General features: G+C 42.7%; 1 protein-coding gene across 8 annotated transcripts in view; it reads right to left on the reverse strand.

Moving 5' to 3' along the window:
- Positions 1-18,538, reverse strand: part of camta1a (calmodulin binding transcription activator 1a) — a 283,748-nt gene that overhangs the window by 153,400 nt on the left and 111,810 nt on the right. For all 8 annotated transcript variants that reach the window (XM_038722942.1, XM_038722939.1, XM_038722937.1 and 5 more), the window contains one exon: positions 255-322. In XM_038722942.1, coding sequence (XP_038578870.1) covers positions 255-322 — 68 coding nt within the window. The remainder of the gene's footprint in view (positions 1-254; positions 323-18,538) is intronic.

Genomic DNA, 18,538 nt, shown 5'->3' on the forward strand with positions numbered 1-18,538 from the left:
ACCACTGCATGTTATTTTAATTGGCTTGCTAAAAGGCAATTATTAGTCAATATTAATATTCTATCATTTATCAGAAATCTGTTTTTCTGAACAGCCATCAGCAGCCTGTAATATTAAACATCCTATATTGAACTTGAAGGAGGTTGCAAGCTGTTCATAAGGGAAATGATCTTGAAGGGAAAAAATATGTAAGACTAAAACTTTTGGCTCCCTGAATGAAATACTTTCAGGGCTATGAGTGTTAATTTTCTTACCTTGTTTTAGGGGACGTCGTTAGCCATTCTTCATGCTTTTCAAATGTTATCAAGTAAGCTGCGATCTCCTGTGAAAAAGAGAAAAGAGGAGAGGGGAAGGGAGTGAGGCTTAGATATGTCATCTTTAATCACTGTTCTCTTGTGTTTGTAATACATCGGTGAGACTGCTTCATTGATATTCAGACAGTCTAACCAGCAGCACAAACATAGGAAAGACGGAAACAGGGGCAGTGCCAGGAAGCTCAGGCAGGTAAACGGAGACTGGTGAAAGTAAAGTGAAAGACAGAAGTGGAATGCAGCTGAGGTCAGATCATCTTCTGAGACCATCTTTGTTACGAAAGCTTTGATCAAGTTCTCCTCTGAGGACATCAAGGTGCTCCCAGAAAGATTGACATCTCTGTGTTTGAGAGTGAGCAGCTTTTAACATTTTTGGTCCGATCCTCCCCAAAATCCCTTTGATCTGCCCTTGACACTCTTCTATGGATCAATCCACTCTTTAACCTTTGAATAATAATTACACGCCAGTCTCACAATATTGACATGCTTGTGGACTGCTACTTCAGAAAAGGTTGTTGATCTTTTGGAGTCAGTTGTGTACAAAGAGACGCTATAGACACTTAAGAGGGAAAAAAGAAAAGCCCAAACTGCCATGGGTATAAATAGAGATACTTCAAACACTTTCATGTTTCCCATGCTTGCCCTGCCTACTGCATCAGTCTGAGTGTAAGGGGCAACACGCTAGACCATACCCGGCCATTTTCTCACCAAACTAATGGGCAGAAATGAAAGCACTTTGGATGCTGGTAGACAACCTAATGATTACCAGCGACAGCCAGCAATTCACTCTTCAGCAAGAACATTTGTCAGCTTCTCAGACTGTTAGAGGGAGCTAGACACAAGGACAGACCAGCTGCCATCTTCTACAAAATGTTTTTTTTTTGTTTGTTTCTAAGGATGTGCATCTCTCTTCATGTTGGAGTGTCAACAAATCTTTAAGAGTGAATATGTTGTTCAGATATTGTCTTGTTTGGTCTGTGAGGTTTGAGTTTGAAAATAAGCCTCCTCTGGGGCTTTATGTTGATACTTCACCTGTCCACATAGGGCAATAATGTCTCCAAAAACACCAGCTTTCCGTGCAGCAGAAAACAGAAAAATATGAGGCATGTGTGGAAACAGAGTGATCACAAAAACAGAGCCAGTTGTTTTTTTCTCCTTAAGACTCTTTCCTTCTTTTCTCCTTGCATCTAAAGTATGCCCCACTGTAAGGTGGCCGCCATTGGCTCATCAAGGCTGTTTCACAAGTGTGACACACAGCGCCTTGGCTATAGGCAATAGGGACGCTGCAGGGCACTGTAGTGTGAGGGGTTTCCAGGCTGGCAGGGGTCCCAACAGAGAGGGGCGGTAGCATGACTGGCACCCTTGCCTCCAGGTGCAGGCTGGGAGATAATACTGCGTTGATTAACTTCCTGTTCTCCTGCCATAATGACCGGAGGCAGTGAAGCCATGACAAGATGGCGTCTTGAATTAAGAAAAAGATAGCAGGGGGATGAGGTTGTCAAGAGGAGCTCAGGGCTGCTCCTCTCATTTATAACTTCTGCTATACAATAGAATAAAGTTACTTTTCTGCATACATCTTCAAGTAAATTAGACTAACCAGCCGTGATTAGATTAATCCATGCTATTCCGGGTTCATTTTGGGAGGGATAAACGGCAGCAGGAAGCTCCTTTAGTGACCTCTGTGCCTGTTAGCACATAGCCCCTTCCATCACTCTTGTCTTGAAAAGCCAGCCACAGCCCCAGCGTCAGCGGCAGTGGGTGAAATAGGGGGCCACATGGTCTCGTATTAAAAGAAAAACAGAAAAAAACGAAGTGAGCCTCTACCTCTGGCTCTTTGCGCACCCCTCCCTGTCTGAACAGATGCCAGGGATTATTCCAACCCCCCGACCAACCATAAAGGTGCAATAATCTTATGGTGAGGAAACAAACAAAAACAGACGTGCGGCCATTAAACAGCTGCAAAGAGACAAAGTTTGCATGGGCGGCATAATGAGAGGCTAGCGCGCGTTCAGGTTGAGCAAACATGCTTGCGGGTTTGTGCAAGAGGGGTGGAGGGGGAAGCAGACGAGCAGTGAGCTGAACACTGATGGTGCATCAAAGTCAAACCAGCAGCTGTCAATGGGCTCTGGACTCTATCTGCTGACCTCAGTGCCTCTGGCCTGGTCTCTGTCAGTGGGGAATATTCAGAGGAGGCTCTCTTTACACACAGCTACTACCTTACTCTACCTGTTAGGTCAGAATCCAGCTCGTGTAAGGCTGTTTGTACATCCTTGCTTTATGCTTCATCATTTTATCATCAGGTGGGGCTGAAGTTGAAGGGGCTGTATTCAGCACAGCTTACATTGAGGAAAAGTCCCTTCCAAGCCTGATCTAAATAAATAACAACTGGCAGTGAACCAGAGAGTGAGTATGAGCAATACCTCCTCTAATTGACACAGTGGTTACAAAAAGGGGGCCCTTCATTTTATAGGGGAAAGAACAACCCGGAGCTGTTTGTTGTAACCCAGCCATCTCATTTGTTTCTTTTGTCTCTGTAAAAGCTGCAACGCACTGTTAGCAAAGGGGGCCGCCCCAGAACATGACGGAGCAGTCTAGCAGTTTCACGGCTGATGGAGATGGAGAGCCGAGAGTGTTTGTGTGTGTTTCTGTCTACCGTGTTACAATCAGAGGGTCTGATTACTGGTTACCTGTCTGGGCCTGGCACGCTATTAACATGCTCTTCAGGAGGTGTCACTTCTGCACTCATCAGTGTTTCTCCCCTCTAGATTTCTCTTCTCATAGCCTCCACATACTTTCTCCAATCTCTCACTCACTCACATTTTTTCCCCCTTTCCCATAACCGCTGAGGTGAAAAGGAAAGCCACCATAAGAAAATTTTCATTTTGAGATGACTGGCTTTTACTGTCTTGCCTTTCAAATGATATTTTCACTCTAGAGGTACAACATTTTCTCCAAAGAGAATCAGCTTTTGAAATGTCTACCTATTTGAAATTGGAGATGACACTAACATATTCATCCCATTTCTCTTCTTTGCACCAAGGAAGGGCGATGTGGGAGCAAGAGCAGTAAACTCTTAGAAAATAAACACTATATGACCACATTTTGATGGTCTCAAGATTAGTTGTAATGACAATTTGAGGAGCAACTGTAAACCTCATCAGATGGATTTCATTAGAATTTTACCCTTTCTTATTGCACAAAAGTCAGTCAAAGATGATGCTTCCATGGTAGATTCACTGTCCTGGGATGCCCTGAGGTTAGATTGTTTTGCGGTTCGGTCTGATCCACTCTCTTACTAGCAACTTTGATTTATGGGAGAAAAGACACGCGTTGAAAGGACCAACACTCCAGCATTTGGATGACAGACCTGATCACTTGAAACAACTGTCGCTGTTCCATTAGAAGGAGAGATAGGAGTCTTTTGGCATTATCTCAGGACGCATCAGACACCTGTCTCTAAACACTATCCATAATGTCTCTCCTCTCCTTCTACATCCACAGTGCATTTGAGCTGAGAGAAAATGAGAGGTGGAAACTGCACAGAGCTGGGAGGACAAAACTCTGAGGCATTCTCTTCTGTGCCACCCCTAGATTAAAATACCAACACTTACTCATTGTCTGTAAATTTAATCTTTGTTTTTAAAACCCACAATTTACTAGAGACATTTTGTAAAAACATAGAGTAATGACTCATTCTTTGTGAGCTCAGCCATTTAAAACCAGTCTTCATCACCCCAAAAAAGGATGCAACAATTACAGTATATGTTTGTCCATTACAGTATTATTCCAGTTATGCTGGTGCTCTAGTGACACTAATGAAAAGGCACTTAATGAATAGCTGTATTAACTAACTTTAGCAACATTATTGATTGCAGTAAAAGCTTGAGCTGATGAAATGAATATGTGAGGGCCGGAAGATGCTAAGGAAAAGATGGAGTAAGCTCTGGTTAGAGGGAAGAGTACAGCGCCTACAGCCTGCCTCGTGGTGAAGTCTGGGGAATGCATCCTCAAAGCTTTGACCTTGCCCTGCACTTGAAAGCAGGAAGTGGATGAGAGGGGGCCAAGTGAGGGATACGGTGAGAGGAGCCCTCCCTGATGACCTGGGTTTTGCTGTGGAGTGCCAGGTCATCTGATATTTCCTCCAGGGCAGCCCAGGAAACCAACCTGCCCAGGGCTGGGCACAAATGGAAGAATGGGGAGGGGTGGGGGGGTGGGGTTGCTGAAGCTCACAGCTATCACGAGATTACACAAGAAAAAATTCAATGCAATTAGACACAGAAGAGATTGACTGGCACTAAAGAAAGGGATGGAGAAGGGGGTGAGAGAGTAACTGAAAAGAGAGAGGATAATCAAAAAGGAGAGAGGAGGAAGAAGTTTAAACTTTTTTCCCCCTGACAATGATAAATGCATTTAAAACAGGAGAAGCGTGAAGGTATGGTGATTAAAAAAGAGCGCTTCGGTTCGATTCTGCAAGCAAAAGCGCCTTTGCTGAATCATTTTGGGTTTTTTGTTTATACTTCATGAATTCTTAATGCACAAGCAATAATGTATCACACACTGTATCTATGTAATCTCATATGGCCATATTACTCTTTTAAGCTGGGGAAAGTAGTGAGGTAGAGTGAATCTATTTTAGCAAGTTGTAACCTCCAGCTAGCCTTTAAGATTGTTTGAGCATGGCTCATAAAAGGATGCAGTGGATCTGCTATCAAGACAAATGGTCAGGACAGACGGAAAAGAGAAGGGCGAGACAGAAACATAGGAGAGTGAGAGAGCTGAGAAAGTGAAAGTACCCAACAATAGGGTATGGAGCTGTTGACAGCTGCACTTGACATCTGTTGAAGAGGAGCAAGGCTGTTCTATGACTCCCAGTGTTAAAAAGATGCCCTCTCCAACATACTGCTCATTAGGACATGCATGGGGCATCTCAGGGATACCCACAAGAAAAGGGAGGGATGGAAGTCACTCTGTATCCACTCTGTTGCCACAGAGTTGTTCTGCTGTACCTTAACCACAAACCATCCTGTGTTTTGGCAACTGATGATCCACATCGATTTAAAAACAGAAAGTGCATCATCATGGCTGAACAACATAGTTGCTCAGCACACATGTACACCTTCACCACAAGGCCTTACCATATGTTTAAAACAAACCTCAGGCAATTTTGTTCTGTTTCTCCATCTAGCTCACTATGTAACTCCTCAGCTCCTGCAGTTTGGCTCTCTCTTGCCATACAGGAGGTGAGACACGCCATCCACTGCCCTACATTATACATAGTTCTGGGATCAATTTGGCATTGATCCTGGATAGCTTAGATGTTTTCCAGTAGTTGGTCAATGCCTCTCTTCACATTTCTGCTTGGCATGCTGGTCATAAGACTGCTCTGAAAAAGGAGGCATTCTCCTGGGGAGCCTCCTCACGCTCCTCAGTGCTGCACGCCTCCCTGCTCCCACAATCAATGTTACCCACAGCAGCTGCTCCGCCAGCACTCTCCTTTTTGTTTACAATATCACTTCTATACACTATGTACTTACACACGAGCATAAGACTTTGCAGTAAGAAAGAACAGTGGCAGGGGAGCTGTCTGGCTCTGGGGTGGGGTGTGGGGTTGGCTACAATGGGCTATGCTCCTAACAGCCTAACTTTAATTTATTAATGCAACAAAAAATGAAAAATGATTGTTGTGCATACAACAGAGCTCTTGTGCAAGCTCACACACACACACATACGACACCTTGGTTTCTATATAGGTGTACCAAATCAAAGGTAAAACCCGAATAAATGAGAAGAAACATGACATATTCAAATGTGTCCATACAAGCCAGAAGGGTTCACTGAATGGTTTAATGAATATTAAAATTATTTTAACCATATGTTGCGGCCTTCATAGTCACCAGGTCTCAATCCAACTGGAGATTTTAGAGGGCGCTCTCCACCCCAATCTCTGAAACACCATATTTTTTGGAGAATGCAGTTTCAGCCCTTCAGTGGAGTTTCACAGACTTGTAGAATCTATGCCAAGGTGCTTTGGCTCAACATCGTAGTAAGAAACTTCCTGTCTGCTTTTTGTTTAGTTTGTCACCCATCTATGTATTGTAAAGATAGAAGAAGAGTTCAGCAACCAATCAAGCAACCAGCTTCAACGATTCTCAAAGTTTATCAGCTTTAAGAAACCGTCAATTGCAAAAACAACTAAATACAGAACCAGGTTCATTAATACAAGCTCCAATTAGACAAAGACAGCAGCACTACAGCATAAGAAAAGTTACTTAACTAGGATCGCCTACAGTAGCTTTATCAATTAACTGATTAACCACTAGATAAAAGAAAAGTCATGTTTTTTGAGGGGTAGTGGGTGAGTTTGACAAGAGACAGATTATTATTAAATATTCCTAAATGCAACATGATTTCACAAAAGGTATTATTTACAAAATAAACACAATTAAAAAGTAACTAATATCTTAATCACACAAAAGATATTACATTCCCTCTTCCTTCCCAGTTTTGATTCCCACTGCTCTGCTGGCCCCTCTAGGGCCCCACTAATGGATATAATAAAGACTTCAAAGTAACAGATTGATGTCAGAAATTAATTATGGTAAAAAATGTACATTACTTGTGATCTTGTGTTTTTATTTGTGTAAAACCAAATCTAGGTACATTATATTTTCTAGTGTACTCACTGCTCCATGACACAATGTGTGAGGGTGCAGAATACTCTGTCTCTCTTTCCACCTCCTCTGCCTCAGAATGAGAAGCTGCAGCCATATGCTGAAGGGAAAACAGGACAGAGAGAGAGACCAGGGAGAGGGAGCTGGCATGGGGCAGGATTGTTTTGGCTTTGGTGCCATAGCTGCTGTCTCGGATGTTCGTTGAGGGGATGTAATTATTTGGCCTTGAAGGACTACAATGGTCAGCCACCAACTCCCACACTGTAACAACACACCTGTGCATGCACGTCTTGTATTTCTATGGATATGTATAGTGGTATACATGTGTATATGAACAAAACAGGAGCAACAGCAGAGAAGCAGCAGCAAAAGATGAGAGAAGCGAGGAGACTAGCATACAACTGAGCACAAGAAAAACCTGGAGGAGTCACCAGAAGGGTTTATGTGGGAATGAATCTATAGCATGTGGTGTGTTAGGGACACACTGGATGAAAATTGGACATAAAGTTGACTGAGATGAAATACATCCATCTTTGTCAGGCATAATTAGGCAGCACTGTGACCCTGTGGTTGTTGCTATGGATGTGTGTGTGTCTGCTGATGTAATGTCCATATGGGACCTCCTACTGCTGTACCCTTGAGAGATGTGTCTTGTGTAATGATTCTATCACACCTCTCTGTTCTTCTATCTCTCCCTCCCTCTCTTCCCCTCAGGCTCTAACTTCTGGCAAGACTTTACGACGTGTTAGAAGATATAGAGCATTACATTAGTAAACAGGGCAAAATAATGTGTATGTGTGTACTGCAGGGCACGGCGGGAAGCGTCCAGGTTCACTTCCTGGCGCCCCGTGGCTGTCTGACCTCTGACGTCCACGCTGCACGTCCTCTTCATCATCTATGCAGCAGGATGTCTGTTCCCCCCTGCTGACAGCCCAACCAAGGAGAACGGAGAGTGGCGGAGCCTCCATGATGCTGACCTTACCCGAGCTCCACTACCAAGACTCCAGGCTGTTACCCCACTCTGCTGCTGAACTTTTTCTCCCCTCAAACCCAACTTCTGTCCATTAAAACAGGGGAAAAAAGTGGTAGGAGCAGTCAAACTTACTAGAGGAGGTGGTTTTCTCTGTGTGTATTCTTTACTGTATGTCTTCTATTTGACAGATGCTCTTGTTTTGGAAGACAGCAGATATTGAAAGTGCCGTGTCAGATTGTACAGCCAGCAGCCGGCAGGTCTGTTTGACTCCTAATGTAATTTTACAATTTGATATAGAGTGCAGACATAAATGCTACATTTGTTGCTTTCTTATGCTTTGTGTGAGAAAGATATTGCAGTGAAAATCCACTGAGAGGGCATTAAATGTCATCTAAATATAATTGAGGCGTGATTTGTCTCTGTGGAGACATCGTAAGAATCTAAGCGCCATATCCTCAAATATCACCCAAATTTTCCCAAAAGTCAAGGAGCGATGGTATCGTGCATAAATGAAGTGACAGTGGAATCTAGAAGGTCACCACTCACTTCATATCAATCAACTGATGTCAGCTTTCATTTTAAGGCTCCTGCAGGACATCCAAAGAGGGGAGGGGAGAGAGGGGATACTCCTCCATATTCCTCGAAAGGCACAAATGAGCAGAGTTCTGTCTCATGTGAGCCTGAAAGCCTATTTATTTCAGGCTCCAGAATCAATTAATGCTTGCATTATCCTCTGAATTCCACTATTCAGTGCAGCTAAATGACTGGGGCACCCTTGCATGAAACCAATTTCTAACTTTCAATCCGAGACACACCCCAGAACCACCTACAGGTCTTCCTTCAAAATTGCAGCTATCTTTGACCATGGAGTCATGCACATGTGCCTATGAGCATGTGGTGAAAAATATATGTGTGTGCGTTTGCATAAGTAGCATGCTGTGCTGAGAATATGTGGGGTTATGTAAAGTGTTCAGTTCAACCTGTTCTCAATACGCAGCTATAGTGAAAGAGTTCTTAAATACAGAAATGCAGAATGTTCTGACAGGAGAACAAATTGTGACACACAAACTAAAGCCTGCTCACCATGTTAATGGCAGGAAGAGAGGAGGTGAAAGGAGAGGAAGGAGGAGGCGGTGGAGGAGGAGAGAAAGAGGCAAAGAAACAGACTGAAGAAGAGGCAGATTATGTGTTGAAGGGCAAAATGTTATGTCGTTAATCGACGGTATACTGCATGTTGTGAAGAGAAAGATGAAATATTGAGCCCACATTGTCCATCCACAAAGAGTGGCACACTCCGTTCTAGAGACAGAGAGAAAAGACATGAAGACAAGACAAGTCTGAAAATTCACCAAAGGGATGGTCAGATCTCCAGCTCAGGCCAATTAGCCAGCAGAAACTCTTTTTTCCCAAACCTTCGTCAGCATGAAAGGATCACCCTTTGTCTGTCAGACTCATGCCTTTATCCTCTATTGCTACCTCACCACACACACATACACACCCTTTTAATTCTTACATGAACAAGTTACATTCCTGCAACTCCCTTTTCTGTTCCTGTCATCTCTCTGTACGCCTGTCAGCACACACATGTCCAGACAGAACACACACACGAGCAAATGCAGGCACACAAACAGTAACAGTCAAATCCTCACATGAACTGCTCTCATTTTATCTCCTCTCCTGCCATCTCGCTGACTGATGTGATTGTTAGTTCTGGAGGAGGGCTCTCTTTAATTGTGTGTGAGTGCGTGTGCGTGCATGTAACTATCTGTCCAGAGCATCGCCTGGCCATGGCTGGTACTGTGTGGCCTATCAGACAAGCTGTCAAGTGCGCGCTCTCTCTCTCTCTCTTTCTCTCTCTCTCTCTCTCTGTTCATGTTACAATAACGGGAATGTGGGACTGTGAAGGTCACAGACGCCTGGAGTCAAACCAGCTTGCCGGCATGCATGTTTTGTCTCCCAACAGCAGAGCCCAACACCAGACATCTATGTAACACTAACCATCCACATGAGCTACAGTCAATTAACAACTCAACACCAATAATCATCATGTTCAAGGTCATTTTCACCAAACTGAAGCTACCAAATACTGAAGTGCATCTCTGCAGCTGTATAGGTTTCACTTGCTCACTTCTTTTTTTCCACTGAGCTAACTTTTCCTCAACTTTTCTGCCTCTATCTGCATACTCCCATCTGCCTTGTGTGCATTATCTGTCTCACATCTCTCCCCTCTAAAAGTTTGGCCCGTTGAGAGGGGAGGCGCAGGCTGCTCTTTGTGAAGGCTGCTCTCTGCAGACGGTAGGGAATCGATCAGCCAGACGCTCCAATGGCCTGCTCCTTTGTGAGCCCAGTCTGGCTCTGTGCAGCTCTCCTCTGTTTATCTCTCGCACGTCGCTCGCTGGCTACATGCTCTTAATTAAACATGCCGCACGGCTATTAATTGTCAACCAGATTCAATTTGTTCCCCAGGCATGCTGTGAATGGGCCTCTCCTCCCAGAACAAAGGTGTCCGAACAGCCATGTCAGAGTTGAACAAAAGGCCCAAGGCATCACTTCTATCTCCCACAGCCTGAGCTGCTACAGCTCGCAGGCAGCCATTGAATGAGGTGTTATCCTGGGCAGGTTTCCAGGCAGGCGTTCAAGAGATGTTCAGAGAAAGCCATCTTGCACTTTACCACACCATATTTTTTTCACCAAATGATGTTTGGGCAGAAACACTCCAGCACTCCATCAGAATTCAGCCACTACACCTTTGCAAACTGTCATAAAGCTTTTACCTGCACAAACGCCCATTCGGTAAAATACTCGGCCTCATTTTTAAATCTTGTTAGGCTGTTTTTTTATTTTATATGGAAACTCTTTTGACAAATTGTGGAAACAAATAAATAAATAAATAACCCAATGGCTGCTAAGATGAATCTGGGAGTAAGCAGCTGCCAAGCCATAATATAATTCATGGCCATGCATCAATGTTACTGGAGACTACTCCAGCACCTAGCCAGAACCCACAGAGCCGGGTGCCAATACATCCATCCCCTTGCAATTCCCTCATCCGTCCCACCTCTCAGTCACTCTAGCCATCACCCCAATCAATGCTCACTTCCCAAAAACCTAAAGCTCTGGGCCCCATCTGGTGCCAAGAAGGCCTGGCTGGTGCTATTGTGTCACTGCCTGAACCCCTCTACAATACAACGATAAACCTGCCCCCTCAGTGCCTTCTAAGTCACACACAGAACATATGCCAAGCCAAGAGCTATCCATATACACTAGATAGTAGTGTCTTAAGCACAGGGGTTCCAAAGAACTGACATACAATACAGCATGTAATGTGAATCCAGTTCTAAAGCCTAGAATGTACATACCTATACACTAAGACAAAAAAAAAGTATACAAATATTTACAAGTTAATCATGTCGATAAACAAAAGCAGTATTGTAGTATAGAATATACTATTGTGTAGAATGCCTTGTTCAAACACTGTGTTGTGGAATTTTTAATGAGTTGGGCGAAAGGTGCAGTAGCATATAGACAGAGGAGATCTTTTCCCCAGTGTGCTTCTGTGCCTGCCTTTTCAGCAATCCCAATATTTTGCTGCTGGTGAACTCACTGAGCAGTTGAGGAATTACTTATTTAAAAGATAAGGTTTCCTCTGTTGTCAGCAAAAACCGCTTCTTGTCCATAACGAGAGAAAACCAATGCAGTGTGAAATCAAAGGTCACCCAGAGACAAATAGCACTAACAGGCGAGAGCAGGGGTGACAAACGCTCCCTCTCTGTGCTCACAAAATTAATTAAGAGTGGAGATTCAACATGGCATCTCCAACACAAAGGAGAACAAGCAGCCTTGTTGTTGTTTCAGCAAGACTTTTAAGAGAACAAACAAACTGTTGTAATCAAAGCATGTTTACCTGCGTCTCTCAAATGGCTTTTTCATTGAATGTTTTATATGGCAGCTTTGAGAAGTCATTGATCTCAATCTAGGCCCTGCCTACGTTGAGCTTACGTCAGCCTCACAACTCAGCCTGCCTTCAGCCCAGGATCCTCAGGGTACTGCATAAAACGCCTTACTCGCAGCCTGCTAATCCACGGCATTCACAGGTGTCTCTGTCTGGCCGTGACCACAAGATAAGCCCAAGCCTGGAGGAGACAGCAGCGAGCAATAGACACAAAGTGCACATTCGAGTGTGGCTTTGCATCCAGTGCACAGTCAGTCACCCAGTTGAGGAGATGGGTTGAAAACAGGAGGTCTGAGACCAAACCTGGATAATGACACCTCATCTGGGAACAGCTAGCGAAAAACATCTGCATCCCCTTATCTCTGCAATGACTGAAATGTCGAAACGACACGCCGATCATTTACTGGATTACCCTACAGTAAGCTGCTGCCTGATGTTCTTTCACAGATCAGTGTAGTGGAAATGTTTATACAGAGCAAGCTGGGACGACAAAGTTGTCTCAATGTCTTACATAAGCATGAAAAGCCAGCAAGCAAGTCTCAAGCACAGATCCTAACACACTCACCTAGCATTGATCCCAGTATCCCAGTCAACCAACTGTGGACCAGAGTGTTTAATTACTCCAGAAAGTAATGATGAGAAGTTTTAATGTTGACTGGGAACACTGTACTCATTCAAGTATTCAGTATTAAAGTAGTTGCACGGCACTCTACAAACTCTCTGAATACAGTCAAGGGCCAGGAGGATGAATATAATTTTGTGAAATGTTGAATGCTATCATTTTGGGCTAAATAATTCCCTGAGACAGATGATTCCAGATAGAAACCTTGCGAGAAATAAAAGTTTGGCTAATTAGATTTACTATCAAGGGCAGTTAGTACTTCGTAATATCATACAAATATATTGCATTTATACATTTTTTTTATTTATATTGTAATAACAATGAGGGGTCTATGCCCTTGATGTTAATAAATATAGAATGGGAATCATAGCACTATATCAGAATGTACCAGTCACATGTAAGGTCATGTTCAGATGTAGTTTTTGGCCTTTTAATGGTCATTTATTGCTCATCAAGTGTGTGTGTGTGTGTGTGTGTGTGTGTGTGTGTGTGTGTGTGTGTGTCTGTGAATGCTTGCAGGGGTCTATGTGTGTGTCTTATGTGTTCTCTCCCCCTGCGGGGGGCAGTACCACCCTGGCCTCACTGCCTCCACCCACTCATCCATCCCACGTCTTGTCTAATTAAACATCGTTAACATTCATCCCAAGGTCTTATGCAGATGAGCACAGAGGGAATGTGGTGCACTGCGCAATAAGAAAACAACTTGCGGGGTGGCAGAGAGGTGAGCACAGGGATGAGATGGGGTTGTATCCGAATTGAGACGTGCATGGATATCTCCGATTTGACCTCATTCATCAATTAATTACCACCATTAGTAGGAGGTGATGTGGAACCAAAGCTGAAATCACTGCACCGTGGCGTCCACCAGTTTGTTGATAGTGTGCATGCGGGCACATGTGTATGACAGACAAGCGCCCATTAAGCACTGCACCAGGTACGTTTATTAGTTGTGTCTATGTGTAACTACAGTATGACCAGAAAGGCAGACAGACAAACTGATGGGTATCCAGCCAAGCAATGCCATTGGTGTTTCCTCAACAGAGCTGTGATCACAGTGCAGTCCTGTCATGTGTCACTCTATCACTCACAGTCTCACACACGCTACATCATCACACCATACCATGGTGTGGTCCCGTCTTCAAAGACACTTTTTGTTGGTTTCTAGTTTTCAGGGCACATGAAGTGTAATTTGAAAAGCAGACAATTACCCTTTTGCATATACCAAATGCCCCAAATTAGCAAAAGGGACAATATCAGTCAGGTAACCTGATGTGCATGGAAAACAAGACAACAATAGGTAAACCATTTTCAGTGGACTCTGTTTGAGACATCATCAGAATATCAACAGGTGATAGAGGTTATGAGTGTAAGTGTAGGGCTGAAATGATTCATCGATTAAATCCATTAATTCCATTACTAAAATGCATCGACGCAAATTCTTTGCATCAAGGCTTGGTTTAATCCATATAACTATGTAGCACACTGTTTCGCACGGTCATTTATTACTGTTGCACATCGCGCTTACGCTGTGTGAATGCGACGTGATTATGATGGCAAAGATCTCAACAGGGGTATACAATGTGTGAGCAGGTGTATCTGTCAAAAGCAGAGACAGGCTTTGTGCACTAGCCTGGGCATGAATGGCACCTTACAGTATTTAATCTAGGAGACTAAATCGGGTTTAAGAGGCTGTGGTAGCTGTTATGGTCTGAGGGAGTGCCTGCCAGGGCACTGGGGCCGGTGTGGCGGTAAGGCTGTGAGTTATGCGCGTCGCACATGGTCTCATATTTTTGAGGCCAGGCTGACGGTTGGCCATGCACGGCAGCACAGCACTTCCTAAGATCCTGTTTGTAACTGTCTGTGGAACAAGAGCCCGAGGGAGGAGCCTGCTTAAACTCACTCACCTTCACCGCCGGCCTCAGATCCATCTTTGTGCACGGCATGTGTCCTAAATGCACTTATGCACACATGCACTAACATCTAAGTACATGCACAACAAAACAGAATACTATCACAAACACACGAGTCACACAAGCTGTGGGTCAGCACACCACATGTGGGCCTTTGCAAAAATAAATAGTCCTCCTCAAAGGACCAGTGTCAAATAGGCATGCATGAAAAAGCACACAATTTACTTTGCCCTGCATACATATCTGATCACAACAGGCAAGGTCAGTCCAAATCCTCTCCCTATTGGCGGCCACTTGAATCACCTTCAAGGATCACAACTTTCATATGGTGCTTTGCACGTCTCTTCTCTAAACATGTTATGCTACTTCAGTACCAGTTTGTCTAACTGAGTGATAAGCTCATTGTAGGCTAATCAACAGTGCCGTAGCTAAAACTAGAAGAAGGGGGCGCTGTGTGGACAGTCAAGTATAGGCAGTGAGGTTGAGCAGGCGGGCTCAGGAAACGATGATGAAGTGCAGCATTAGTGCAGTGATTAACTCCTTCTCAGGCTCTTCCTCCTCTTGTTCATTCCCATTTCCTCCCACTGCTGGCCAGGGGGGCAGCCTCTGATTGGTGTGTGTGAGATTTCCTTGACACACCGTCCATCTGTATGTGTGAGGCAGCAAGCCGGCAGACGGTCTTCACCAACATCCTGTAGGGATCCCTCCTCAGTGTCTCTCCATTACAAACCTTTCCTCTCAGGCTCTCCAAACAGTGCTGAAACTTTGATGAGCTCAATTTGGCATGACATGATGTTAACATGCTATGGAGGGTAAGTGTATAAAACAACAACTTGGGTCTATGTGCCATACAAATGCGATGAAATAAATTTTACATGGGATTGGAGGCAATCTTGCCACCTCTGAATCACATCTTAAACGCTCTCTTTTCGCACTGTGGTCTATAATGTACAACCCGTGAAATATTGTGATGCATAGTAGAATGTCAAGCAATATCTGTACAGGCTAGTGTATGCTTGAAAGAAGTCAGTCATTTAAAGACAGTATATTTGCATTATCTTTGAAAACTACAATTGTAACCCCAGTATATAAATATTGTGACAAAAAGAAGTAAGCATCTATAGACCCATCAGCATACTACCTGTTGTTTCTAAAGTAGTTGAAAAGGTAGTTTAGGCTTAGAATACCTTCAAGGGTAGTCGTGTAGTGTAGTCTGTCCCATTTTGTCACAGTGATCTCGATTTACATGTCTCCAGATCTATGGCTTTATTTAAGCATGCATGACAGTTAAAAAAGGAATGTTAAATACATAGATACAAAGTGCTAATATACTTAACTATGAGTTGAGAGGTCTTATGTCAGCCATGACAAAACAGGAGATTACAGAGCCCCCCTCATGGCCTCCACACCCAGAACCTTGCCGTCCGAAAAAGTCCATTGAAAAGAGTTGGATTGGATTTCTTCTGCCTCTGAGTTAAAACGTAATTTTGAGAAACTGTATTTGAAAAATTAGTTTGGAACATCAAAATCTAAATAATACTCACAAGCAATACGAGTTAAATTGAATTCCAATCCATTACTAGGAAGGCAATTTAACATTTAGACATATTAGGAACTTGTTAACAATAGAAGCATCAAAAACATTCATGCATTCTATATTTTTTTATATATTTATTTATATCTTCATTATTGTACATCCTGCTGGTCCCAGGCCAGTAAGTATGTACTTAAACCAGCTGAGATTCTTTTTAAACAAGCTTTAAAGGTTTTTGATAGAAAATCATTAAAACACAACCATCATGTTGTCATAACAATCTTTGAAATTCTTTCAGATGTTCAAATGGCATTTAAGAAAATTTACAATGCATTTTCTCCACCACCTGCGATGGACTGGCGACCAGTCCAGGGTGTACCCCGCCTGATGTCAGCTGGGATTGGCTCCAGCCCCCCGCAACCCTGTACGCAGGATAAGCGGTTGACGATGGATGGATTTTCTCCACCATTGTAGAGCATCTTTCAGCTCCGCCTTGAGTAAATGAGTAGAACCTCCAAATTTACTCTATACTCAGACATAAACGTTCTTAAACTGCCTTTGAACAATCTGCTTTTTCATTTACATTTATTGGAATATGCTTCCAGATGAGCTTAAAACTTGCACAGACTTTCATTCTTTTTCTCATGGTGCAAAAAATAGATCTTGAGATACCAGTCATGTCAAAATTATTTTGACTGTGATTCAGATTGTAATGCATTAAAGTAATTTAGTAGTAATATGGTACTGGATAAATGTGCTGGTATTTATATTTTGATGTGTGCTTGTAGATTTGTCTGTATAATTGTTAGTGTGATAGAGACTATGTAATGGTGTTGCATCTAAATTAATGTTTTTAGTGTCTGATGGTTGTTCTGTGTGTACCTGCCGGGGGACTGCAGATGGAAATTAGCTAATAGCTAAATCTGGCATAAATCATCTCCTCTTATTCTGAGATTAATGTTTTGCATAGTCCTTGTTTAATAAAGACTAATAATAATAACCTCCCTGAAGAAACTCTATGATTCTTCACAGTACAATGTCACCAAGCTGGACTGAAAAATAGTCGCCTACATTTCAAAAATATTTAGCCATCCGTTGTTGCATCGCTCTCCCTCATTTGCTGTCATCTCTCAACAATAGACATCTAATAGAGTAATGGAATAATATCAATATATTATATATAAATCTGTCAAGTTTGTATAGCCTTGTTCAATACTCGGTCGAGGCTTCTAAAAAAAAGGACTAACAAGTATTTTACATTATAAATATTTAAAGGGGCTATATGTAGTTTTTTAATGAAATTAATCACTTTTTTTATTGCGTTTTTGTAAACAGGTTGTATCCTCACGTGAAAAAATGAACCATTTGCCTGTTTTCACGGTTGCCTGGAACAGCCACTTTGCAGCTTCCTATGTAAAGAAATCAGTTCGTTTTGGGAATGAAAACCGACACAGAGTTGGCTTTTCTCCTATTGGACAGGTAAGCATTACTACAGATCATGTGAAATATATTTTGATTTTGTGCTTTACATGGCTCAAGTTAGATAACGTTAGATTGCTGGCCAATGCAGACCAGTTTCTAACATTATCCAGTGTTTTCCATAAATTGATTTATTTGTGGCAGCCTGCCACACTATCAATGCTGATCACCACATTTTGATTTTCAATGTTTTTTACTATTTAAAATGGGTAAAATATAAGTCACTGTTGAACTGCGTGCAGCACATAGATCCTCGCTCGCTCCCTCTCTCACTGGTAGGGGGGGTCCGATTTGATACGCCTCCGAGCTGGGAACGTTGGTAGTAACAGAGATGGAACGATGTCTGTGTAAAAAGCCAGAGCCAACATGAAAGTGTTGTGTCAACTTTACACATACAGGGTTTAAAGTAAGAATATTTTCTGTGCCTGAAATGCATTCGGGGGTTACAACAAAGATGAAGGGCAAGGGGCAAGAGTGTTACTCTGTGTTGAAAACTGATGGGACATAGTGGCTCAGATTAGGGGTGTGACGATACACTTAGCTCACGTGACATGAGGAATTACGATACTGGGTTCGCAAGAACAAGATGAGAAAATGATTTACACCGTGATGAGGAAACATTCAATCTGGCGGTCCTCCTCCTGAAAAAATTGAGCATTACACACTTAATTTCCTGCATTCTGGTAAAACTTTTCTGCCACCACCTATAATCCATGCTTGAAGTGGGAAAAGGGCTAGGCAATATGGCCAGAAATGTTATCACACTAAAAAATTTCATCATTGGATAATTATCACAATAAATGTCAATCGTTGTTTCTTTCAGGATTAATGGCTGATTTTTGCTCCTGAGTTAAAGTTGGAGAAACCTCACAGTTAATTGTGCCACTTAGTGCTAAACAGTGGACACTTCACAAACCTAAGCACAAAACATTCAAAACTATTTCGACAAATATGCATGAGTAACATTAGGTAAAATCTGTTTTCAGTCCCTTTCCTAAACAAAAAAAATAGAAAAATAAGTGCTGATTTGTCTATGATTCAAATGAATTAAATTAAACATTTATTCAATATTTGTTATATTGTTAT

The sequence above is a fragment of the Micropterus salmoides genome, unplaced genomic scaffold (genome assembly GCF_014851395.1).
Source record: "Micropterus salmoides isolate LMB-PRFRI ecotype aquatic unplaced genomic scaffold, ASM1485139v1 Ms_hic_scaffold_16, whole genome shotgun sequence".
NCBI lineage: Eukaryota > Metazoa > Chordata > Actinopteri > Centrarchiformes > Centrarchidae > Micropterus > Micropterus salmoides.